The sequence below is a fragment of the Heteronotia binoei genome, chromosome 9, assembly GCF_032191835.1.
Source record: "Heteronotia binoei isolate CCM8104 ecotype False Entrance Well chromosome 9, APGP_CSIRO_Hbin_v1, whole genome shotgun sequence".
Taxonomy (NCBI): Eukaryota; Metazoa; Chordata; class Lepidosauria; order Squamata; family Gekkonidae; genus Heteronotia; species Heteronotia binoei.
The window spans coordinates 108886564-108913824 of NC_083231.1; the positions used below are offsets into that span (position 1 = coordinate 108886564).

Genomic DNA, 27261 nt, shown 5'->3' on the forward strand with positions numbered 1-27261 from the left:
TCCACAGGCATGATGCCATATTGCGGGTCCGTGTTCTACACCCTTGCATGATATCAGGTCAACATAGCTCACTGTTTAGAAGAGATTGGATTTAAACCCTGCCCTTCACTTTTGAGTCTCAGAGTGGCTTACAATCTCCTTCCCTTCCTCTCCCCATAAGACACCCTGTGAGGCTGGTGGGGCTGAGAGAGTTCTGAGAGAACTGTAACTGACTCAAGGTCACCAGCTGGCTTCATGTGGACGAGTGGGGAATCAAACCTGGCACTCTTGATTAGAGCTCCTAATCACTACACCACACCGGCTCTCTGGAAGAGATGTGGATTTATATCCCTGCTCTTGAGCCCCGTGGCGCAGAGTGTTAAAGCTGCAGTTCTACAGTCCTAAGCTCTGCTCACGATCTGAGTTCAATCCCCGGTGGTAGCTGGGTTTTTTCAGGTAGCAAGCTCCATCCTTCCATCCTTCCGAGGTCGGTGAAATGAGTACCCAGCTTGCTGGGGGGGGGAGTGTAGATGACTGGGGAAGGCAATGGCAAACCACCCCATAAAAAGTCTGCCGTGAAAACTTTGTGAATGCAACGTCACCCCCGAGTCGGAAATGACTGGTGCTTGCACAGGGGACCTTTCCTTTTCTTGAGAGAACAGCTTTAAGAGAACTTGTGACTGACTCAAAGTCACTCCAGCAAGTGCAAGTGGAGTGGGGGAATCAAACCTGGTTCTCCAGATTAGAGTCTGCTGCTCTTCACCATCACAACAAACCAGCTCTCTACAGGAACCAACTCTCTTTTTCAGGTAGCAATCTAGCTTTTAAAAATGTAGTGCTCTTCATTCCAGGATATTAGCTTTGTGCTTGATGGGAGAAGGAAAAAAAAAATAAGGCTGAGACAGGGGTGGAATTCTGGCAGGAGCTCCTTTGCATATTAGGTCACACACCCTGATGTAGCCAATCCTCCTGGAGCTTACAAAAAAGAACCTGGCTGAGTACCAAATGAAGGAGAGACCAAATCTTCTAATTGAACAAGACAGGTGAGGAGACACACACAAACACACTATATTACATGTAAAAGATTTATTGCTTCAAGGTACACCATCAAACTTATTAAAACCCAGTACCTTTGTTAAATCAAAAGTTTTAGTATCTAAAAAAACCCCCTAGCATATTCAACAGATTTAGCAATTTCTTTTTTTTAAAAAACACACTTCAAATAGTACAAAAGCCGGGCATTTTAGCCCAGCATGAAAATGATGCTGTTAGGAATTCTGGCGGCCTACAGTCCAACCCCTCTGGCTCAGAAACTTTTGAAACTTTCCTCCGGCCAAGGAGACTTCCTCCAACGTAAAGTGGCTTTTCCTCTGCTGAAAGTGATATTCAAATTGGAGGAAGGCGTCAGGATGCGCTGAGCAAAATGTTGAAACAGACTATTAACTACTGTAGCACCGAATTGGAAGCAATATCTTCCAATTGTAATTATTTAAACAGAAGGTTGTTCATCAAGTTTCTTAGAATCTTCAGTTGCAGTGCACAATTTCAAGTACTTTTCCCAGGCAGACATATTTCCCAGGAGCTGGCACAAGTTGCAGGTATTCTGAAACACGGAAAAAACAGCCCTTTTGCTTCTCCAAGCATTCTTCCCAAATATTAATAATGAACAAGCGAAAAAACACAAGTAATTCCTATCCTACTAGTTTCTGGACAGCCAGACTGCAGAGTGCTGTGCAAAGGGGTAGGTTTCCTTTATATCCATTGCAAGGCATATTATGGGTCTTTTGGGCCTAGGGGGTTTTCTGGCGAGCAGAGCAGAGGTAAGAACAGAGTTGCCTGGCTGAGTGAAGGTGAAGACAGTGCCATAAAGTCATGCTCAGGTAAAGTATAAGGATAGCTAGTTAACATGGCAGCCTGCTGTGGTGTAGAGCATCCACAGAAGATGAGGATGTCCTGTATGCTGTCTCATTTGATAAATTTGATGTATTTAGCGTTGCCCTAGAGTTAGAATTTTTCTAGATGCAGGTAAAGTTTGGCAAACACAAAAAGACCATAAAATTTAATCTGAAATGTAATATAAAAGCTACTGAAAAGGCTCTTCAGAGGGCTGACACTTTGAAACAAACAATACAATCCACTGCTGCTATTATTACTACAATTTGCTTATGCATTGGTTATCTGGAAATACTTCCTTTTTTATTTATAAAGCTCTCCAACGTCGGTGGGGAAATTCTGACATGCAGTGTTCACTCACATACCCCAAAGACACTCTTTTAGCTTCACGCCACTAAAGATAATGTTGGTATGGGACCCAGGAATGACCATAACTTTGTCCAACAGGTGCAACTGATTTACACTTATTTAACATATGAACGTACCACACTCTCAGTTCACTTAGCTGCAATGTATTCTTTAGCCAATTAAGCAGGAATGAATTTTGTGACCTTCCTCCCCTCTGAAACATGCACAAAATAAAAAACGGGTTTCCCACTGAGCCAGCAGTTACAAAATGCAGCAGACACGGTCACTTTGGACACAGCAGTCTGAAGGGAGGACTTCCCCAACCTTATGGAAGTGATGTCAGTGATAGCCCAATTAAAACCCCAAAGGAGCTAAAGTTAGCCTTGCTAAAAAGTACAAGCTTTAATTTTCCAAAATGGTAAAATTTGAATGTGTAGAACTATTTCAGATTTTTTTTTTTTGCTTGCAAAATCAGTTGCTTCATGCATCTTCACTGAAAAGACGTAGGGTTGGACCATGAAATCTGTAGGGACAAGGATCATGGGATTGTCCCTTCCTGCCATCCCTTCCCAATAAACCCTTTCTGAGGGGTGGAATTCTAGCAGGAGCTCCTTTGCATATTTAACATATGATGTAGAATTCCCCAATGTAGCCAATCCTCCAAGAGCTTACAAAAAAGAGCCTTGTAAACTCGTGGAGGATTGGCTACATCAGGGGTGTGTGGCCTAATATGCAAAGGAGCTCCTGCTAGAATTCCACCCCTGCCCTTTCCAAGCTGCTGTAATTTTATTACCAAGCTTGAAGATCTTGCATGTTTTGGAGGGTTGCAGGTGGAAGGGTGTGTGTGAAATCCTTCTCTTCTTCCACCGGCAGAGCTCTGCTCAAGCACAAGTCAGAAAGGGTGATCTCAAAAATCTCTTTCCCCTCCTCAATGCAACTGCCCAGCCTGTATGACTTTTAGTCCGCGTGTGCCCTTTGACACCAGAAAATAAGCCTTATAGGATTTGAAAATTGCTCGAGGGACAGGGAAAGGCAAGGGACTACCGACTGTCGGTGCCTTCTGCTGTAATATATTTGTCTAGGGTACTGGGCTTTTTGATTATTCACATAGTATACCAAAACCCAAAGTAATTACAAAATAATTTTTTTAAAAAAATAGAACATTAACAAGATTCAACACCCCCCCCCCTCCCCGGTGACTTAAGACAAAATCGCACAAAGTGAAAGAGCAGTTTAAGATACTTTACAGCATCATATTTATGGCTTGGAAGGATTTGCCACTGGATCCATGATTGTACTGTGTGCATACGGGTAGCCATGTTGTCTGAAGCAACAGAACCGCGTTTGAGTCCAGTGGCACCTTTAAGATCGACAAAGCTTAATTCTACGTAAGAGCTTGCTTGCGCAAACACACTTTTCCAGTACAGCTTGCACACAAAAGCGTATACCATGAATCTTAAAAGTGCCACTGGACTCAAGCTTTGGTCTGTGCTATGCACACTTACTAAGCCGCCTTTGACGATCACTAGTGCAACAGCTTGTAGAAACATTTCTCAGCATAACAGTGGAAAATACGTCGTCATTTAGTCCAAACCCAAAGTTAACTGTACACTGATCTGAAAATGTTCACAAATGTATCGTGCAAAAAGATCCATATACGTAACTCGTGAGATCACTTCACAGCTGAATGAGTGTGTAAAAATGGGGAATCGGCTTCTGGCTCAAAATATTGCCATTTCAACAGCTGTCCGATCCCGCTTTATAGTCCATATTCCATAATCTGCAGCACATAAAGAATTCCAAGGTTATCAACAGTCACACACACTTTGAAATCCGGAGACACATGGAGGGATTTCAGATTGGTGCCATTTGTGTAGAATGTTTGTAGGGGCTGACCAGAATCCACACTCCACCACTGCAAGGAAGAGAAAAAGAACTTAAGTTAGAAAGAATTTACATTTGAATACTGAATACCAGCATGTTATAGGCAACACCTACAAAAATTATGTCTGCTCCCAGGGCCGACATTAGGGTTGCCAATCCCCAGGTGAGGGAAGGGGATCCCCCGGTTTGGAGACCCTTCCCCCGCTTCAGAAAGCGGGGGGAGGGGAGGGAAAAGTCTGCTGGGAACTCTATTATTCCCTATGGAGATTTAGTCCCATAGAAAATCATGGAGAATTGATCTGCAGGTATCTGGGGCTCTGGGGGGGGGCTGTTTTTTGGGGTAGAGGCACCAAATTTTCAGTATAGCATCTAGTGCCTCTCCCCAAAATACCCCCCAAGTTTCAAAAAGATTGGACCAGGGGGTCCAATTCTATGAGCCCCAAAAGAAGGTGCCCCTATCCTTCATTATTTCCTATGGAAGGAAGGAATTAAAAAGGTGTGCTGCCCCTTTAAATGTGAGGGCCAGAACTCCGTTTGGAGTTCAATTATGCTTGTCACAGCCTTGATCTTGGCTCCACCCCTAATGTCTCCTGGCTCCACCCCCAAAGTCCCCAGATATTTCTTGAATTGGACTTGGCAACCCTAGCCGACATAGGTGATTGCCTAGGGCGCCAGCCTGCTGGGAGCCCCAAACTGGGTGTCCTCCATGTGACTTGGTGATGTTATTAGTGTGGGTGGGTGTGCCAGAAGTTAGCCTTGTCTAAGGTGCCAGACAGTCTAGCGCCGGCCCTGTCTGCCCCCAACCTACAAATTCAATAGATGAAAACTCAGGTGTGAGCCTTTGCCACGTTCTGGTTTCAGGGTTTCAGAACAGGACAGCTCAGAACTCTTCTGATACAACTTTGGCTTCTGGCTCAAAATATTGCCATTTCAATAACTGTCCGATTGCACTTTATAGTCCATATTTATAGTCCCACTTTATAGTGCAAAGATCCCGCCTTACTGAAGCTGAACAGCACCTAAAAATGTATTTTAAATTGCTATTTTACCATTTTAAACTGCAATGGTGAATGCTTTTGAATTGAATGTCAGCCACCCTGAGTCCGCTTGTGGAGAGGGCGGGATAGAAGACTAAAGTAATAAATAAATAAATAAATAAATAAACAAACAAACCTGAAATTTTTATGTGTGCTATATGTGTGCTGTCAAAGTTGCTTCTGATTTACAGCGACCCCATGCATTAACAACTTCCAAAATACCCTAATGATGAGCCTTGCAAACTAAGGGCTGTGGCATCCTTGATTCAAGTCAGTCCATTCCATGTTGGGTCTTCCACTTTTGCTGCTGCCTTCCTCTTTTCATAGCGTCACTGTCTCTTCCAGTGAGTCTTGCTGTCTCATAATGTGACATTAGGGTAATTTACAAAAGTAATTTACATACAGACAATTCATTGCCCATCTAGTGATCCATGAACCATTTAAAGTTTCACATACAGTATTTTCAAACAAACAGGAAAAAACAAAGATAATCCCTTCCCCGCACTACTATGCTGCTTTGTCAAAAAGACCCACAAGTGCAAGAGAGAGGACAATTCTTTCTCCTAGGGCAGCCCTTTAACTCCCCGCCACCATTGCTTGTGTGTGTGAGTGGGAGGGTGGGTGCAGGGCTTTTTTTGCAGCAGGAACTCCTTTGCATATTAGGCCACACCCCTGATGTAGCCAATCCTCCAAGTGCTTACAGGGCTCCCCTTACAGGGCCTACTGCAAGCTCTTGGAGGATTGGCTCCATCAGGGGTGCGTAGCCTAATATGCAAAGGAATTCTTGCTACAAAAAAAGCCCTGGGTGGGTGGGTTCTCCATTTCCCATGAATAGTATTTTAGATAGCATTTGGGGCTGCTGGTGGGGTGGGGGGAGGGCAGAAAAGTTATGCTTCTGTGCAGGGAAAAGCAGCACACTGCATTTTTTATACTTTTTTTGTTGTGCACTTACCTTAACGTATCCCCCCGAAGAAACCAGCATCTTACTGTCTGGAGAAAAGCAAAGGTCTGTTACCCAGCCTCCATGTGCTGATTCTCCATCATCTACTGAAGTCCGGGAACAGAGATGAAGCTGCTCCCCTCTTGAAACGTTCCAAATCTGAGACATGAAGAATACAAAACGTGCATGCAGCATGCGGTCAGAAACATTCACAAAGAATCTTGATGTTAGAGGTTCCTTCGGTCCATAAAACCAGATCTTATACCTGAACTATCTAGACATGTAGATGTAGTTAAGATGGGTAGCCACGTTAGTCCGTTTGTAGCAGCAGAAAAGAGCAAGAGCACCACAAAGGCTAACAAAATTCGTGGCGGGGTATAAACTTTCACAAGCCACCTTAATTTCTTCAGTGACTCACAAAAGCTGATACCCTGCCACAAATTTTGTTAGTCATTAAGGTGCTCATGGACTCTTGCTCTTTTATACTATCTAGACAGGGTTGGAATTCTAGCAGGAGCTCCTTTGCATATTAGGCCACAGATCCCTGATGTAGCCAATCCCCAAGAGCTTACAAAGCTCTTTTTTCTAAGCTAGACGTGTATTTGTCTTTAATTTTCTTGAGATTCCCACAAGTTATCATAACATTCAGGTTAAATGCACCATTCTGACATTTAAACACATTAATTCACATACTATTCATTGCAATTGTCGTAGGATCAAAAATCCTTCTTTAAGAGAAAAGGCAAGAAACTTTACTGTAGCATTATCTCTGAAGTGAACAGTATCTTGTGATCAGTGTTCCCTCTAAGCTGAGTTAGTGTGAGCTAGCTCACAGTTTTTTAGCCTCTGGCTCACATATTTTTCAGTTCAGGAAAAACGGCCCCAGAGCAAACTAATCTATGCAGGAGCTCACAGTTTTAATGCCAGTAGCTCACACAAGTAGAATTTTTGCTCACAAGACTTCACAGCTTAGAGAGAGTATTGCTTGTGATCACATGTAATTCATCTTGAGTCTCTTTGAGAAAGATGGACAAGAAACGAAGCAAGGAAATAAACATATCTGGTAAGCCAGAACTGGAAGATATAATTTGAAGTGGACTTGCAAGCCCACTAACTATGGGGTTTAGATCCAATAAGAACATCAGAGAAGCCATGTTAGATCAGGCCAATGGCCCACCCAGTCCAACACTCTGTGTCACACAGTGGCCAAAACCCAGATGCCATCAAGCAGTCCGCCTGTCGGGCCAGAGCTCCAGAAGCTCTCCCTATCATAATTTCTGCTGACAAAAGAAGAGTTCCCCCCCCCTTTCACTACCAAAAAGACTATGCTGGAGTATCATGGGACTGGTACAACAAAAAGCCACTAGGATGGTAGCTGTGACAAAGAAAGGAATTAGGCAATACTGAGTGAAGAAGCTGGTTGGATCCAACCCATTATCAGGTCACCTCTGTGTCTCCATCCAGAGGCTCCAGCACAGTGGAGAAGGAAGGCAAAATAGACCAGCAGCTCTAATCTGTGCCTTTCTTGGAAATTCAGACCACAAGTTTGCTCTAGGGGTGCAGTCACTGGACTCCTGGAAACAGAATATGGGCAAAGTGGGAGTCTAGAGGAAGTCGGTGCCCCCTCAGAGAAGCCATGTTGGACCAGGGAGCCAGTTTGGTGTAGTGATTAAGTGTGCAGACTCTTATCTGGGAGAACCGGGTTTGATTCCCCACTCCTCCGCTTGCACCTGCTGGAATGGCCTTGGGTCAGCCATAACTCTGGCAGAGGTTGTCCTTGAAAGGGCAGCTGCTGTGAGAGCCCTCACAGCCCCACCCACCTCACAGGGTGTCTGTTGTGGGGGGAGAAGATAATGGAGATTGTAGGCCGCTCTGAGACTCTGTCCTTGAAAGGGCAGCTGCTGTGAGAGCCCTCTCAGACCCACCCACCTCACAGGGTGTCTGTTGTGGGGGGAGAAGATAATGGAGATTGTAGGCCACTCTGAGACTGTCCTTGAAAGGGCAGCTGCTGTGAGAGCCCTCTCCAGCCCCACCCACCTCACAAGGTGTCTGTTGTGGGGAAGGAAGGTAAAGGAGATTGTAGGCAGCTCTGAGCCTCTGTCCTTGAAAGGGCAGCTGCTGTGAGAGCCCTCTCCAGCCCCACCCACCTCACAGGGTGTCTGTTGTGGGGGAGGAAGGTAAAGGATATTGTGAGCCGCTCTGAGACTCTTCGGAGTGGAGGGTGGGATATAAATCCAAAATCTTCTTCTTCTTCTTAAAAAAATGTGTCGTCTTCGGTTTCCAGAACGTGTGGTTGGTTGGATACAGGCCAATAGCATTTCTACATTGAATGATTAAACAAATCATTTTAAAAGTAACACAAAAGGATAATTACCCGTATTTCTCCATTGTCATCTCCTGTGGCCAGCAGTTCATTATCAAGGGAGAAGGCACAGCATCTCACACAACCTTCATGGCCACTCAATTTGTAAAGAACAGACGAACTTTCAAAACTCCATATCTAGATTTGAAACATAACAATTCATTGAAATTTCAGCACTACTCAATTCAAACATTCAGCACACTCAGGCAAGTCTCCAACCCTCCCGCTGAAATCAAGAGGATGTAAAAATGTTTATCTTTGGCTGGCTTGTAACTGAGATTTTATATCCATACAAATGTTAGCGTTAATCTGTAGGTTTTTTACTAACTTTGGCAATCTTGTCAGCAGAGGCAGTAGCAAATTTGGTGGCATCGTGTGAAACAGCACAAGAAAGAATAGGATATTCGTGGCAGGGAAGATCTCTTTCCATTTCTCCAGTAACTATGTTCCAGAGCTGAAATACAAAGAAGTACTAGTGAAAAATGTTGCTGTACAAAGCTTCCCAGAAGAACACCATTTGAAGTTTTGCTTCGCTTCAGAAATATTCTGCCACAGATAGTTATTTTTCAAACTTAAATAGCCAGAATTAGAACAGTTTAAAAAAAAACACAAAACTTTCAACAGTAACAGCTATTGAGTTGCACCATTTTACCACTTATATAGAGAAGAAGAGAAGAGATTGGATTTATACCCCTCTTTGGAGGGGTCTCAGAACAATTTACAATCTCCTTTCCTCCCTTTCCCCTCAACAGACACCCTGTGAGGTAGGTGGGGCTGAGAGAGCTCTCCAAGAACTGCCCTTGAGCAGAACAGCGCTGAGAGAACTGTGACTGACCCAAGGTCACACAGCAACAGAGGAGTGGAGAATCAAACCCGGTTCTCCCAGATTAGAGTCTGTGCGCTTAACCACTACACCAACTGCAGGTTTGGCTTCAGGTGCAGCTATTTGTTCATTTTACATGTTTGTTTCCCACACTCCTCAGCCAGTCTGGCTACTGAGGCTGATTGCACTGAAAATGATAAAGATACACAAAATGTAGCCAATCCTCCCAGAGCTTACAGTAGGCCCTGTATTAAGTTCTTGGAGGATTGGCTACAAAACACAAAAAAACAGAACAATTACAGTGGTTACAAGACCCAGCAAAACCTTTTCAACATTCACCATCCCTCAAGCAAAAAAAGCAAAAACAAGTATCCTAAAAAAGCTAAAAGGTAAATGCCAGCTATGTTATATAGCACAGTACAATGGCTGTGCATTAGCCTGAGATCTGGAAGACCCAGGTTTGAATCTCTGCTCTACCATGGAAACTCGATGGGTGACCTTGGGCCAGTTGCAAACTCTCCGCTTAGCCTCCATCACAGGGGCTGTAGTGAGGATAACCATTTAAACTGCCTCAGGTTCAAACCGGGAGAAAAACAGGATGTATACGTAGCAAATAAATAAATATAGGCCAGAGACTGATTGCAAGAATTTGGTGTTTGTAAAAACAAACACAAAAAATAAATACAGAGTTCCCATGGCTTGCTTTTGCTTTACAAACATTAATTGCACAAAATGCAGAACTCCACCTTTCTATCCTCATCAGAGCCAGTGAGGCAGCTAACGGATTAGAAACATACATAATAAAAGCACATCTTAAAAACCATTAAAATCTACAACTCCCTTCCTCCCAAACTGCATGTCATTAACACAATACTTAAACCACCAAGCCATAGAAAACAGGAAGAAATGATCTCCGCTCTCAATCTGTTGACTTTTGTCTACCTTAACTGTCCCATCGAATGACCACGAAAGAAGCCTGGAGTTTTCCAGAAGCTTGAAATTCTTGACGGATTCTGCATGACCTTTCAGGAGAACAGATTCATCTGTCTGCCAGTTCCATACCTGATTTTTAAAGACAGGAAAATGGATGACAGGAAAAACACAAAGGTGCTTTATACTGAATCAAAGAACATTAGTCCATCAAGGCCAGTTCTATCTACTCAGGTTGCTCTCCAGAGCCTCAGTCTAAGGTCTTTTCTGTCACCTACCACCTGGTCCTTTTAACTGGAGATGCTGGGGAATGAACCTGTGACCTTCAACGTGCCAAGTAGATGTTCTCCCATCGAGCCGCAGCTCCTCTCCAAAGTAGGAAAATTAAGTAGGGAGATTTCTGCCTTACCTCTGTCTCTTTCAGATTTTCTTTCCAGAGAGGAAAATCCCCCCCAGTCTCCTGAGGCATTTTATTCAAGTGACGGATGTACACAAGGCTGAATCCTGCCAGCTCACTCCATTTGACCAAATTCTACCCCCCTCCCCTACCCTTTATTAGAAGAGAAGAGGAAAAGAGATTGGATTTATACCCCACCCTTCACTATCCGAAGGAGTCTCAGACCGGCTTACAATTTCCTTTCCTTTCCCTTCCCTTCTCCACAACAAAACTGCCCCCCTCCTGCTATTCATGACAGAAACTGTACATGCAGCACCAATTCTAAGATCATGGACTACTTTGAAAAAAACAACAACAACCTCTAAACATTTCAAAATCATCTAATGAAAATTACTAGAGATTAGAACAACCCTTGGATACTCACTGTGAGGGGTCCTTCTCAGGTCAGAGAAACATAAATTTTCATAGTGCCTTATTCTAAGGTGGTCAAATTCTAGAACGGGGGAACTGGCTGAAGGTAATAAAATTGGAATCGTTCTCAGTAATTTTGACCACCTTCGGCTGACTTCCTGGGATTTAAAGTGAAGCACGGGTGCCTCTGAACGGCACTCAAGTTCTTTGGGGGAAATCACACCATAACAAATAGCCATTAAAAACATTTCTGCACCTGAATTGTTGCATCATCAGAGCCTGAAAGGAGGGTCTGCCCATCAGAAGTAAACTGACAATGTTGTACAGCCTTCCGGTGTCCAGTTCTGGATTTTACAATTTTCCCACTCGACAGGCTCAATACCTTTTCAAAAAAGAAACCAGACAATGGAGCTTTGTGAAGACCTGATTTGCAGTCACATTAGATAATGAAAAAAATTGAAAAACAAATCAATAAATAGCTGGGGGAAAAGCTACTTTACCACATTCTGCATCACTAAATTAAAAAGCATAATAGCTGAACAGGAGAAAATTGTGCAGCCTGGAATTCAAGTTTCCTGAATAATCTACAGTAGGGGGCGCCAACATGCTGCCTTTGGGTGCCATGGTCCCTGCTGCCACCTTTCCTGGTGCCCAACAAGTGTTTGTAGAAAAAGGGTGGAGCCAGACGGGGATTTTGCCCAGCAAGGGTTCTGACTGGCTGTGCAGATTTTTGAAAATGTTGTTTTGGCAGCAGCAGCCACCACAGCACAAGAGCCTCTACCACAGGACAGAAGGTAAACTGTGGCAGTCAATGTGGGGCTGTCCTCTGCCTTCTGCAGCAAGCATCTTCTGGCAGCCATTTTGTGGATGCGCCCACCACGCTGTGACAGAATTCCAAAGGCGCCCCCTGAGTGAAAAAGATCAAGGGCCCCTGATCTACAGACACGGGATATATAGAAAAATAAACTACATGTGAATGACCTATATGTTTTCCTTCATTAGTATCTTTATGGTTGGACACAAAGCTTTAGTGAACAAAGCAAGTTCACATAAAAATTGGTTTGCTGAACTCATCCTGTTTAGAGAAATATTGACGCCAACCCAAAATACTACACATCTGCTATCTCCTATATTTCATTGTATTGTAACAGTAATTGATTTATTTATAAAGTGTCTACATATACTACATAAGAACATAAGAGAATCCATGTTGGATCAGGCCAATGGCTCATCCAGTCCAACACTCTGTGTCACATAAGAACATAAGAGAATCCATGTTGGATCAGGCCAATGGCCCATCCAGTCCAACACTCTGTGTCACATAAGAACATAAGAGAAGCCATGTTGGATCAGGCCAGTGGCCCTTCCAGTCCAACACTCTGTGTCACACAGGAACATAAGAGAAGCCATGTTGGATCAGGCCAATGGCCCACCCAGTCCAACAGTCTGTGTCACATAAGAACATAAGAGAAGCCATGTTGGATCAGGCCAATGGCTCATCCAGTCCAACACTCTGTGTCACACAGTGGCCAATATGTGTGTGTGTATATATATATATATATATATATATATATATATATACACACATACACACACGCACACACACATATACACACACACACATATATATATACTGTGGCTAATAGTCACTGATGGATCTCTGCTCCATATTTTTATCCAATCCCCTCTTAAAGCTAGCTATGCTTGTAGCTGCCGCCACCTCCTGTGGCAGTGAATTCCACATGTTAATCACCCTTTGGGTGAAGAAGGACTTCCTTTTATCCGTTTTAACCTGTCTGCTCAGCAATTTCATTGAATGCCCACAAGGTCTTGTATTGTGAGAAAGGGAGAAAAGGACTTCTTTCTCTACTTTCTCCATCCCATGCATAAAGATAATAAAGATTTGTAAAGTGCCTACACAGGCAGACTGAAAAAATACTAAGCACAGCATAACAATTAAGTATTAAATGTTAAACAAGGCAAAAAAAAAAAGCTTTATGAAAGAAACAGTGAGGCCTTTGTGACTGTAAGCTTATATCAAGGAAGAAATTATTTTCTTGGCTAAATTTCAGTCCAGTAGAACCACAGAGACCAACCTTTTGAGGCACACCAGCTTTCAAGAGGCAAAACTCCCTTTGTAACTGACAAAGGGGGCTCTGACTCCCCCAAGTTTGTCCCCCCCCACCTCCAATCTTGTTAGTCTCTAAATCTACTGGACTATTTAATTAATTAATTTATTTTTCACATTTATATCCCGCCCTCCCCGCCAAGGCAGGCTCAGGGCGGCTAACAAATCCAGCTGGACTAGAATCCAGCTGTCCTATTGCAGTCTAACGCGGCTACCCTCTGAAATTATCTTTCCTCAATTAATGCAATGTCAAATGTGAGATCATTCAGGAAGAGAAACAGGGCATTCAATTCCTGTTGGACTTCATTTTTCAAGTGCTGGTTTCCTTTTCAGTCTATTGCTTCTTTAATATAGATGGTGGCCCTTTTGTATCATGCCTGAAAAGCTCATGACCCCCAAGCGACTCATTCAAGACTGTTACCTTCACTGTCCCATCCTTGTCTCCAAACCCAGCCATTTGCAGATCTTCACTCAGGCAACAGCAACAAATGAAATGCTCCTGGACGTCAGTCTGATACAGAGTTTGGCCTGTGCATCCATTAATCAGCTACAACGCAACACAAACCTGGATGTTATTATTGCAGAATGCTCTTCAATGATCAAGAGATGGCAAGCCTATGGAAACCCTCCCGTCTTATTCTCTACATCAGGAGCGACCAAACTGTGGCTCGGGAGCCACACGTGGCTCTTTCTTACATATTGTGTGGCTCTCAAAGTCCCCATCACCCCATCAGCTGGCTTGGAGAAGGCATTTGTCTCTTTAAATCCCTTCTCCAAACCAAGCCAGCTGGAAGCTTGGAAAATGCATTTAAAGTTAAAGCTCCTTTCTTTCCACTTCTCCCTCCCTCCCTCCCCCATCTATTTGCTTTTTCCTCACCTTTCTTTATATTTTCCCTTACTTCCTGTATTGTGGCTCTCAAACATCTGATGTTTATTCTATGTGGCTCTTATGTTAAACAAATCAGAGAGCCAGTTTGGTGTAGCGGTTAAGTGTGCAGACTCTTATCTGAGAGAACTGGGTTTGATTCCCCACTCCTCCACTTGCAGCTGCTGGAGTGGCCTTGGGTCAGCCATAGCTCTGGAAGAGGTTGTCCTGGGAAAAGCAGCTGCTGGGAGAGCCTTCTCAGCCCCACCCACCTCACAGGGTGTCTGTTGTGGGGGGAGAAGATAAAGGAGATTGTAAGCTGCTCTGAGTATGTGATTCAGAGAAGGGAGGGGTATAAATCTGGAGTCTTCTTAAACAAATTTGGCCGCCTCTGCTCTACATAAAGTGGTCATCTTTTAGAAGTGGACGAAAAAGATGAAAGATTTGCATAAAGTTATTCGACTGACCGAATTATCAAACAGGCCAGATAGGAAAGCCTCTGGTTTATGAAGCTGGATCGATTTTACAAATATAACTGAGTTTAGTGGACATGTATGTAAGACTCATTGGTATGTAAACTGTATTAACTTGCTGAAGCTTAATTGACTATTTATTTAAAATGCTTACAAGCTCACTTTTCTCCTGACCAAGTCAGGACCTAAGACAAGTAACAATACAGAAAAATTAAAACCGTATAAAACCACATAACGAAAAAGCATTAAAACATAAAGTATATTTAAAACAATATCTTGTACACTCAGGGGTGGAATTCTAGCAGGAGCTCCTTTGCATATCAGGCCACACACCCCTGATGTAGCCAGTCCTCCAAGAGCTTACAAAAAAGAGCCTTGTAAGCTCTTGGAGGATTGGCTACATCATGGGGGTGTGGCCTAATATGCAAAGGAGGTGTTAGAATTCCACCCCTGTGTACACCTATTCCCTGGCTTAGCTGAGAGCACTGCAGATACTCCACAAAATAATTTTGTTTCACAGCTTAGAGTTGCCAAGTCAAGGATGGGAAATTCCTGGAGATTCGGGGGCGGAGTGTGGGAAAGGCATGGTATGGAGTGGGAGCTCAGCAGGCCTGTGATGTCCCAGAGTCACCCTCCAAAGCATCCATTTCCTCCAGGGGAACTCATCTGTGCAGCTGTAATTCCGTCCCCACCCTGTGGCTAGCAACCCTACGCCTTGCCAGAAAATAAGGAAAACAAGCTATCCAAATGTTAATGCCCTCTCCAAATTACTCCCAGCGCATGTAAGTCTATTGCTTGTCATTCAAGAAGAGTGGGGAAATTTGAGATTAGTTATCCTTATCAAAGATACCTTGTATAGAACTCGAAAGTTAGCTTACACTCCTAACAGGTTTCAAAATACTAGCTTGTTGAAAGTACAAATCTTGAAAATTTAATGTTTGGATCTTTTCAGGTGAACAAGCTCTCAGGGATGGTATTATGTAGAACGCCAATAAATGGCAAAACACTGTCTGGGCCAGGGGTGTCGAACTCATTTGTTATGAGGGCCGGATCTGACACAAAGGAGACCTTGTTGGGCCAGGCCACGCTGAGTTGGGTTGAGCCATGTTGGGCTGGGCCATGAGTGTACCTATTTAAGATTAGGACAGATACAAACTTTATAAAGGACACAATCAAATTAAATATGTATTTCTTAAAAACTTAAAACATGTTTAAAACGATTGCACTCGGTCTTAAAGGTGCTTTCTTTGTATTTCTCCCATGGGATCCAGGGAACTGGGCAAAGGAAGTTCTGGCTCTGTCCTTCCTTCCCCTGGGGACCAAGCAAGGGAGGAGCCTCAGCCAAGAAAAGGAAGAAAGGCTTGGCTCAGTGGCTCTGCGGTGCAATTGAGCAAGCCTTGCAAAGCAAGCTATTACGCAGAAGGAAGCAAGAGATAGGGAGAAGGCAGCAGATGACAGCCAGTTACTCGGGGGCCTGATAAGAGCCCTCCGGGGGCCTGATTTGGCCCCTGGGCCGCGTTTGATGCCCCTGGTCTAGGCTGATATCTTTAAGGTGCAGTTTTGCAAACATGAACTATATATAAAACTGCCACTATGAACAACATGTGCGTTTGTACCAGGAACAATCCTGCAAAAGACCATTCTCTCCGTGCAGTTTATATATGCATAAATATAATTTATACATCAGTATCCACCAAACACACAACTGAAATGATACCCAAAGTCAGGCCAAATCCGTAACATTCTTCAATGGAAGTGAAATTACCTGCAGCCGCTTCAGACTGTCAATGGCTAAAACGATCACTTCATTACCCCGAAACGAAACATCTATTTCACGTTTTAATACAACGGCAGAGGATTTGCAGACTTTATTCGTCTCCCAAATCTGTTAAAAGACATGAGGCACAAGTTTTGCAAAGCCAAACTTTTAATCACATGCACAGTTCAGAAGTTTAAATTTAGGACTTGCAAGCATTCTTAAAATGACTTCCTTAACTTTCACATATTAAGCTACTTAATGCTAAAATTAGAGAGCCAGTTTGGTGTAGTGGTTAAGTGTGCGGACTCTTATCTGGGAGAACCGGGTTTGATTCGCCACTCCTCTACTTGCACCTGCTGGAATGGCCTTGGGTCAGCCATAGCTCTGGCAGAGGTTGTCCTTGAAAGGGCAGCTGTGAGAGCCCTCTCCAGCCCCACTCACCTCACAGGGTGTCTGTTGTGGGGGAGGAAGGTAAAGGAGATTGTGAGCCGCTCTGAGACTCTTCGGAGTGGAGGGCGGGATATAAATCCAATATCTTCTTCTTCTTCCTAAAATTAGCTGCTGTTCATGGATGTATTTTTCCCAAAGGTTTCTTCTGATCTCAGAGAAGGAGGAGGGTTTCAGTTTGCAAGTCCCGTAATTTGTCCACATGAAGTTAGCAAGGACTAGGAACATGGTATTTTTCTTGGTGGCACCTACATTGGGCAGAGGAAACCTACACAGCCCTCCCCCCCAGCAATGTTCTATCAGCAAGTGAAGAAGTTCTTTTTTTTTTTAAAGGCCTCTACTGGTGGAGGGAAGAAAAGGTAGTCCCCTCTGCAAGCACCAGTTATTTCTGACTCTGGGGAGACGTCGCATCACGACATTTTCACAGCAGACTTTTTACAGGGTGATTTGCCATTGCCTTCCCCAGTCATCTACACTTCCCCCCTAGCAAGCTGGGTACTCATTTCACCGACCTCAGAAGGATGGAAGGCGGAGTCAACCTTGAGCCGGCTACCTGAACCCAGCTTCCGCCAGGATCGAACTCAGGTCGTGAGCAGAGAGCTCGGACTGCAGTACTGCAGCTTTACCACTCTGTGCCATGGGGCTCCTAACTGGTGGACAACCATTCCTCATTTTATGCTTTTTAATGTTTTTACTACCAATTTTTTTTTGGGGTTTTTTGCTGTACTGTTTTCTGGCTATGCAACTGCTAGGGCTGATTGATTTTAATGTCTGAGTGTATTATCAACAATGACAGTGCTGTCTGAGTGCTGATTTAATATGTTTACTCTACTTCATTGTACTATTTTGCAGAATTTTAATACGGTACACAGCAGCAATGCCTCTGGCCAGACAAACCTCTGATAATAAAAACATCATTAATTATATTTATTACATTAGGGTTTGTAGAATCTTTTGGGATCAAGTGCCGTGTTCTACTGGAGAAAGTTTTCCTTCCAGACATTTCGTTCTCAGCTGCGGAGAACATCCTCAGTGGCGTTGCAGCCGGAGCAGGCGCTCTGACCTTCTTGGCTGCTGTGCATTGAGTGGGGCCAGGGCTGCTGGAGAGCTGCTATTTGTAGGCTGGAGGGGGTGTGATGAAAGGGCAATTGGTTTGTGGATGTGCCCATTGTTTGGTGGGGCTTCCTGGAAGGGTAGATAAGGAAACTGGCTGTTGAATGTGACCATTGTTCTGTGTTAATTGCTGAGAAGGTTGGAAGGGGTTTGAAGATAAGGAAGATGGTTGTTGACTGTGCTGATTGTTCTGTGGAATTTGCTGGTTGTTCTGAGACTTTCTGCAATTTATAGTCTGTAGGGTGTCTTGCAGAGCTGGGTACCAAGATTGGTGGATGAAAATGCCTTCTTCCTTTCTGTTAAAATGGGCACATCCACAAACCAATTGCCCTTTCATCACACCCCCTTCAGCCTACAAATAGCAGCTCTCCAGCAGCCCTGGCCCCACTCAATGCACAGCAGCCAAGAAGGTCTGAGTGCCTGCTCCGGCTGCAACGCCACTGAGGATGTTCTCCGCAGCTGAGAACGAAATGTCTGGAAGGAAAACTTTCTCCAGTAGAACACGGCACTTGATCCCGAAAGATTCTACAAACCCTAATGATGTTACCAGCCGTGAAAACCTGAAATCTTTGATTTATTACATTGATAACCAGGCCTTCCTACTCGGATAAAAAAATCAGTTACTTTGTAAAATTACATTACATTCCTTGTAAGCCTAAGAAACAGTGCGTTAACAAAATAATAGATAAAATCAAGACAATATACATATTGAGCAGGAACAGATATATCAATTTGCAACTGTATTTTTCAGTAAGGCAATGATAAAAACAAAGGAACTAGCAAACGTATCCAAATTTGATGAAGTTTCATTGAATGCTCTGAACAGTCATTATTCTTTATTTGAATTACAAAATTCGTGACACAGTATAAGCTTTCACGAGTCACTGCTCATTTGTCCAGATACCCGAAGTGAGCAGTGACTCGGGAAAACCCCTCCCTGCCACAAATTTTGTTAGCCTTTAAGGTGCTCCAGGACTCCCGCTCTTTTTTGCTGCTACAGACAGACTAACACGGCTACCCATCTTGATCTATATGACTCATCTCAAGAGATATCTATCATGGAATGTTAAGAACATAAGAGAAGCCATGTTGGATCAGGCCAGTGGTCCACCCAGTCCAACACTCTGTGTCACACGGCGGCCAAAAAACTCAGGTGCCATCAGGAGGTCCATCAGTGAGGCCAGGACACTAGAAGTCCTCACACTGTTGCCCCTCCCAAGCACCAAGAATACAGAACCCCAGACAGAGAGTTCCAACAATACGCTGTGGCTAAGAGCCACTGATGGACCTCTGCTCCATATGTTGCAGTACAACAAAAATACAAGAGAAGGCAACCAATTAATCTCATAATCTCGCCTGTTTTTTAGATACGCAGAACAATTCCCAGCACATATAACATGATGTAGTAGACAGACTGTCATACTGGGATCTCGGGGATCTGGGTTCAACTCCTCCACTCTGTCATGGCAGCTTGTTGGATGACCTTGGACTAGTGCCACACTCCCAGCCTTAACCCGCCTCACCCAGTGGTTCTTGTTTGAATAAAGTAGAGAGAACCATGTTGTGAGCCACTCTGGGCTCCCAAAGAGGAGAAGAGTTGGGTATAAATAAGCAAAATTAATAAATAAGAAGCAATTTAACTTACTCTAATTGTCTGATCATCAGAAGATGTCAGAAATAAAGACCCATCAAGCGAAAATGTCACAGAATGTACCCAGCTCTTATGTCCTCGGCAGTCTGCTGTTCTGGAATAGGTTTTGATATCCCATATCTAGAGCAAACAGAGAAAGTTTTTGCTTTTTTTAAATAAACCCAAACTATATTATCATAGCAGTACATATTATCGTAGCAGGCATTTTTGTCACTTTTAAATAATGCACTTCACTGGGTTTCGATTAAGCTCTGAATTTACTGTGAAAAAGCAATGGGGTTAGCTTTAATTTCTGTCTTTTGCTAAGTTCCATCCAGTTACTGCCTTCTGCTAAGGGCCAAACTAGATGTGCCCCCCCCCCCAACCAAACAGCAGCTGCTGGGAATCACTATTAAATATAAAGGAGAGTCGGTTTGGACTCAGAATGCTCCAACTGGGGGAGGAAGGGCTCCTCCCTGGCCCCCCCCCCAAAAAAATGTGGGTAGGTGGGTATTTCCTCAGTTTTGATGTTGCACATCCTACTCATCCAAGTCCAGTCATCTTTGGAAGCCTTGCTCTGGGTGCTCCCACCAAACAGCCAGTTTGGTGTAGTGGTTAAGTGTGCGGACTCTTATCTGGGAGAACAGGGTTTGATTCCACCCCCCCCCCCCTCTCCACTTGCACCTGCTGGAATGGCCTTGGGTCAGCCATAGCTCTCTTATCTGGGAGAACCGGGTTTGATTCCCCCCCCCTCCACTTGCATTTGCTAGAATGGCCTTGGGTCAGCCATAGCTCTGGCAGAGGTTGTCCTTGAATGGGCAGCTGCTGTAAGAGTCCTCTCAGCCCCACCCACCTCACAGGGTGTCTGTTGTGGGGGAGGAAGGTAAAGGAGATTGTGAGCAGCTCTGAGACTCAGATTCGAAGTGGAGGGCAGGATATAAATCCAATATCATCATCTTTTCTTCTTCTTCTTCTCAACTTGTACAACCATCCATCAAAACAGTGGCCGAAGGGGAAGGGGAGGAGATCAATACTCCCTCTAAGCTGTGGAGTCATGTGAGCAAAAATTCTACTTTGTGAGCTACTGGCATTAAAAGTTGTGAGCTACTGCAGAAATTCGTTTGCTCTGGGGCCCTCCTTCCTGAGGTAAGACAAAAATGTGTGAGACGGAGGCTAAAAAACAGTGAGCTAGCTCACACTAACTCAGCTTAGGGGTGGACACTGGAGGAGATATAAAGTGTCTTAAAAAGCAGTCAACTTACCTCAACAGAACAATGCGATAAAGCAACTGCTACCATTTGACTGTTGGGACAAAAATCACAGTACTGAATAGTACTGTGGCTGCTTATAAGGATCTCAGCCAATAAATCGCTGGTCTTGAAGTCAAACAGCTGTAAGCACAATAACTGTTCTAAGACAGCGGGTCTACTCATACTAAACAATTAAAAGTTACATTTTGTACGGGTACGGATATTAATATCAGTAATGACTCTGACCATAGCCCAGACCTTCAAATCAAAACAATGACTTATGATTTCTTTTGACTTTACAAGACTACAAAAATAAACTGGCCGGATCTGTGCAGATGACGAAGGAGCAAAACCTCAAGTCTGATGAGGTCAGAAGGTCTATTACAGGGAAAGGGGAAATTAATTCTCCTTTCACAAGGCAATTAATTCTCTTGAATTCTGGAGACTCTGGGAACAGGGGATGGATATTCTGCGCTGAATCCATTCTCCACAATTCCCTGTGAGCTTTTGGCCTGTATTAACTGAAAAGGGCCCAGATTTAAGAATATTTTTACAATTATACTATGAAGAAACAGCATTATCCCTTAATTAAAAAAAAAAGTCCTCTAAGTTAGGGGCGCCGAATTCATTTGTTATGAGCGCCGGATCTGACATCAATGTGACCTTGTTGGGTCATGCCGTGTGTGTACCTATTTAAGATTAGGTAGCAGAGACATAAACTTAACAAAGGACACAGACAAACACAAAGGTTTTTTTTTAAACACCTTAAAATAAAACATGCTTAAAACATTTGCACTCGTTGGTCTTAAAGGTGCTTTCTTTGTATCTCTCTTTGTATCCAGGGAACTGGGCAAAAGAAGCTCTGGATCTTTCCTTCCTTTCCAAGGGGGCCACGAGGGAGAGGAGCCTCAGCCAATAGAAGGAAGAGAGGCTTGGCTCAGTAGTTCTGCTGTGCAACTGAGAGCGCCTGGTAAAGGACTCCCTCCCCCCTTCCTCCCCAAGGGAAGAGCCTCAGCCAATGGAGAAAATGGAGGTTTTGTTCTGTAGCTCCTGTGCAGTTGAGCAAGCCTTGTAAAGCAAGCCGTTATGCAGAAGGAAGCAGAAGTGGGAGAAGGAAGCAGATGACAGCCAGTTGCTCAGGGGGCTGATAGGAGCCCTCAGAGGGCCTGATTCGGCCCCTGGGCCACATGTTTGACACCCCTGCTCTAGGTATACTACAGTGCACAATTGAATTTTAAATAGTCTTGCAAATTAATTTGCAGTGGTCAAATCTCTTATAGAGCAATATTCTGGATAATTTCAGAGCTTTATTAAAACGACCTTAGCCGATTTACTTTCATTATAAACCAGAAATATGGTTTATATAGAACAGGGATGGCCAACGGTAGCTCTCCAGATGTTTTTTGCCTACAACTCCCATCAGCCCCAGTCATCAGCCATGCTGGCTGGGGCTGATGGGAGTTGTAGGCAAAAAACATCTGGAGAGCTACCGTTGGCCACCCCTGAATAGAAGACTACTGAACAGGTTATATATTGTTTGGTACTGTATTATTATTCTATATTTGAGTGTAATGCTAGGAGGAATTAGAGGAGGTACTGTAATATTAATCTAAAAGATATCTAAGACATAAATGTAATATAATTATTCTATTGGGTTTAAATGGTTGTTAAGAGCGTGTTTGAATTGTTGATTATTGTTGAAAAATTAATAAAAATTTAAAGTAAAAAAAAAAAAAAAGACTACTGAACAGACTAATAAAATTTGACCAATTTCGCACTATGCTTGTTCCGGGGTGGAGAGCCCTTTTGCTACGGGGGCTTCTCTCCATTTTCGCACAAGTTGCCCCAGAGCTGCGATTTGGCGCGCCACTATTCCGCAGCAAGCGGAAACCACTTGTCAGCATGTCCTGCTTGCTGAGAAATAGTGGTGTGCCAACTCGCAGCTCTGGGGCAACTTATGCGGAAACAGAGAGAAGCCCCAGAAGCAAAAGGGCTCTCCACCCCGGAACAAGCATAATGCGAAATCGGCAGGAGTCTTTGGGCACTTTAAAAATCAACACAGTTTTATCCAAACCAAAGCCCACTTCTTCAGACACTACGAGGGGGCATTCAGTCCATGAACGATTATGCTGAAATAAAGTCGAATTCTTCTTGCCACAAGAGTCCTTCATTTTTGTAAATGCAACTTACATGTTGTTGAACGTTTATTTTATCTGCAAACACTGTCCCCATAAATCAATGTCTTTTATTCATTTCTTATCAGTATAACTCTGCAACAGTTTAAATTTTCATATTCATCTATGAACATGCTATTGGAAGATGTCGTTACGTACAAGAACGGGAGGGGAGGGAAACCATACTTGGGCCAGGGCAGTCCTAATGGAGCAATCTCTGAATTACAAATGAACAGGCTGAGAAACAGAAGCAGGATTATATGCTCTCTTCTCCTCACGCCCTCATCTCTCTAGCACAGGAGTCGCCAAACTTGCTTAATGTAAGAGCTACACAGAATAAATGTCATCATTTGAGAGCCACAAGACATGAACATCAGATGCTGGAGGGAGGGAGGGAGGGAAGGAAGGAGGGAAGGAGGGAAGGAGGGAAGGAGGGAAGGAGGGAAGGAAGGAAGGAAGGAAGGAAGGAAGGAAGGAAGGAAGGAAGGAAGGAGGGAGGGAGGGAGGGAGGGAGGGAGGGAGGGAGGGAGGAAGGAAGGAAGGAAGGAAGGAAGGAAGGAAGGAAGGAAGGAAGGAAGGAAGGAAGGAAGGAAGGAAGGAAGGAAGGAAGGAAGGAAGGAAGGAAGGAAGGAACTTTAACTTTTAAGTGTATTTTCCAAGTTTCTAGCTGGCTTGGTGAAGTGATTTAAAGTGAGAAATGCCTTCTCCAAACAGGCCAATGGGGTGGTGGGGGCTTTGAGAGCCACACAATGGGTGTGAAAGAGCCACATGTGGCTCATGAGTCACAGTTTGGCCACCCTCTGTGCTTGTGTGAGTTACCTGTCATCAAGTCACGTATGACTTGGCAACCCTACGACTGAATGACCTCCAAAACATCCTAACATGAACAGTCTTGCAAACTTCTTGAGTCCATCCATCTCATATTGGAGCTTTGTCTACTAGTGCTTTCCCTGCTGCTCTTCCTAATATTATTGTCTTTAATCAAAAAAGGAAACCCCTCCTTTAATTATAATATATGTATGAGGGCACCCAATACATTCTTACTTTTACAGCCTGCTTCTAGAACTTTGAGCGATCAACATGTGGAATTCACCGCCACAGGAGGTGTTGGTGGCTACAAGCATTGCCAGCTTCAATAAAAAAATTAAAACTATTTCAAAAAATTAAAAGGAGAGAGTTGGACATCAGAGCCTTTTTCTTCTATGAAAAAATTACTAGTTCAGTTGCACATGATGTTGAAACAGAAACTGGAAAAAGAATGTGGCCCTATAAAAGCAAAGCTTATCCATACCATGGTGATACAGTACTTACAAAAAGTTTATTTTTGGCTGCCGCAATGATGGTAGCGCCATCTGCTGACCAGCAGCAGCATTTCACCAACACTTCCGCATCATCATAATATTTATCAATATTCCTGAAATAGTCGCTCATGTAAATAGTTTTCAGTTCGTTTGCGGACTGCACGTACGAAAGCTGCAAGAAGGAACAGATCAGATGAAGTATATTAATTTTCTGCAACAGAAAATTAAATCAAATGCCTGTTAGCTAATCTTTAGAAATTTTTACCTCGCAGAGGTAATATTTACAAATATAAAGGTAGTCCCCTGTGCAAGCACCAGTCGTTTCCAACTCTGGGGTGACGTTGCATCATGATGTTTTCATGGCAGACGTTTTATGGAGTGGTTTGCCATTGCCTTCCCCAGTCTACACTTTCCCCCCAGCAAGCTGGGTACTCATTTTACCGACCTCGGAAGGATGGAAGGCTGAGTCAACCTTGAGCTGGTTACCTGAACCCAGCTTCTGCTGGGATCAAACTCAGGTCATGAGCAGAGCTTGGACTGCAATACTGCAGCTTACCACTACTGTGTGACACAGAGTGTTGGACTGGATGGGCCATTGGCCTGATCCAGCATGGCTTCTCTTATGTTCTTATGTGACACAGAGTGTTGGACTGGATGGGCCATTGGCCTGATCCAACATGGCTTCTCTTATGTTCTTCTGTGACACAGAGTGTTGGACTGGATGGGCCATTGGCCTGATCCAACATGGCTTCTCTTATGTTCTTATATAAAAACCAACAGAACAAACAAGTGATCCATTGGTATTATAGCTGAGTGCCTGCTTTCCATGTCAACATTAAATTGATTCCAGGTTATAACGTTAGGGCTTATTTTACATCTAACTAATCTAACTGTTCCAAACAACAATGTACGTGGCAATCAAAATGACATTCGTTTGGGCAAGAGTTCTGTGGACACAAAATGGCTATCGCAAAAACACCTGTCAGAAGTGGTGGTGGTGGTTTGTTGATATTTATATATTTATTTTATTTAAAACATTTCATGCCACCTTTCCACCCTTCTCAGGTTCCCCAAGGTGATAAACATGACATGAAAACATTTCAACAATTAGAAGCAGTTAAAAATTATTAAATAGTCCAATCAAAACACACACCAGAACAAGTGGCCAATCGTAATTACTGGGGGAATGCCAAATGAAACAAAAAAGACTTCACCTGGTGGTTATAGGCACCCGGGAGAGGGAGTTCCAGAGTTCTGATGTCACAAGAGAGAAGGCCCTTTCTCAGGTTGCCATCTGTCTAGCCTCAGATGATGGAGGCAAACGAAATAGGGCCTTTAAAGATGATCATATATGCAGAAAGGAAGAACTTTTCAGGTGTAACATATCTCTGAACTCTCTATATACACAGAGATTTCCAATGACCCTCTCTAGAATCTATCACAGGGCTGATGGCTGGGGCTGAAGGGAGTTGTAGGCAAAAATAAACATCTGGAGAGCTACCGTTGGCCACCCCTGCTCTATCAGATTTGCTGGGCTTCCCTATACTGTGATCTGGGTGGGCAGCCGTGTTGGTCAGAAGCATACCTTCAAAGTTCCATCTGTTGAACAGCTAGCTATATACTTGTCATCTGGTGAGAATCTGCAGTGAGTAACAGAATTCATGTGGCCAAACACTGTGTTACGGCAGTACTTCTTGTTCAGATCCCAGAGCTGTATTTAAAAAAAAGAGGAAAAGAACTGCATGAACTCATTTGAAAACATGGCTACCGTTAAACTTCACTACAAATGTTTTCTTTCCTCCAGCCAACAGCTTCTACTACATGTTCTACAGAATTTGAGGACATAAAGAACTTTGTTTGCAAGAGTGGAAACCAAAGGATGCATCTTTTGCACTGAGAGCCAGTTTGATGTAGTGGTTAAGTGCACGGACTCGTATCTGGGAGAGCTCTCTCAGCCCCGTCTAGTTCACAGGGAGTCTGTTGTGGGGGAGGAAGATAAAGGAGATTGTGAGCCGCTCTGAGACTCTTCGGAGTGGAGGGTGGGATATAAATCCAATATCTTCATCTACCTCACAGGGTGTCTGTTGTGGAGGAGGAAGGTAAAGGAGATTGTGAGCCGCTCTGAGACTCTTCGGAGTGGAGGGCGGGATATAAATCCAATATCTTCATCTACCTCACAGGGTGTCTGTTGTGGAGGAGGAAGGTAAAGGAGATTGTGAGCCGCTCTGAGACTCTTCGGAGTGGAGGGCGGGATATAAATCCAATATCTTCATCTACCTCACAGGCTGTCTGTTGTGGGGGAGGAAGGTAAAGGAGATCGTTAGCCGCTCTGAGACTCTGACTGATTTCACACTAGGGCTTGTTCCTAGGGGAGAGCCATTTTGATCCCGGTGCTTCTCTTCGTTTTCGCACAAGTTGCCCTGGAGCAACTTGGAAGCAAACAGAAACCACTTGGAAGAGGATCTCGCTTGCTGTGGAATAGCGGTGTGCCAACTTGCAACTCTGGGGCAACTTGTGCAAAAATGGGGAGAAGCCTCAGTAGTGAAAGGGCTCGCCACCCGGAACAAGCCTAGTGCAAAATCGGTCCCTGAGTGAAGGGAGGGATATAAATCCAATATCATCATTATCATCATCCACTGTTCTGCTGCCAGTTCTCTTCCCTTTTACTGGTTTCCCTTTTAGTTTCAGTACCCCAACCTCTAATTAAATTTTGCAGACTGAGAACAGCATCAATAGGGCCAAAAAAGGTGGCCTAAAATGTAAAGCAGATCTCCAGATGGAAGGAAGCAAGGGCCAAGAGAACGACCCTCGAACACAGGAGGAGCCAGCTAGTAAAGGTCAAGAGAAGGATCCTTTGCTGGGGGACAAGCACGGACAGCTCAAAGGAAACTGCAAGATGTTCAGAAGCAAAGAAAACCCGGAACAGAAAAGATAAATATATATAGAAGTGAAGTAGTAATGTTCTCTCTCGCTCTGAAAAGTCTGCACAAATCCATGTACCTCCCATTGGCTAAAAGTGGGAACTGCAAGACAAAAGTAATACTAAATTCACAGTTGACCAGTAATTTGAATACTCTAGTCCAGGGGCATCAAACATGCACCCCAGGAGCCGAATCA

General features: G+C 43.8%; 1 protein-coding gene across 1 annotated transcript in view; it reads right to left on the reverse strand.

Moving 5' to 3' along the window:
• Positions 1 to 3631: 3631 nt before the first annotated feature.
• The window catches only part of APAF1 (apoptotic peptidase activating factor 1), a 54715-nt gene continuing 31085 nt past the window's right edge, over positions 3632 to 27261 (reverse strand). Inside the window, exons 17-28 of the mRNA XM_060247153.1 lie at positions 25730 to 25855; positions 24155 to 24316; positions 20682 to 20810; positions 19435 to 19560; positions 16236 to 16355; positions 13554 to 13679; positions 11261 to 11386; positions 10209 to 10328; positions 8772 to 8897; positions 8456 to 8581; positions 6094 to 6240; positions 3632 to 4135 (exon numbers count right to left, since the gene is read on the reverse strand). Of these exons, the coding sequence (XP_060103136.1) occupies positions 3980 to 4135; positions 6094 to 6240; positions 8456 to 8581; positions 8772 to 8897; positions 10209 to 10328; positions 11261 to 11386; positions 13554 to 13679; positions 16236 to 16355; positions 19435 to 19560; positions 20682 to 20810; positions 24155 to 24316; positions 25730 to 25855 (1590 nt within the window). The 3' untranslated portion in view covers positions 3632 to 3979. The remainder of the gene's footprint in view (positions 4136 to 6093; positions 6241 to 8455; positions 8582 to 8771; positions 8898 to 10208; positions 10329 to 11260; positions 11387 to 13553; positions 13680 to 16235; positions 16356 to 19434; positions 19561 to 20681; positions 20811 to 24154; positions 24317 to 25729; positions 25856 to 27261) is intronic.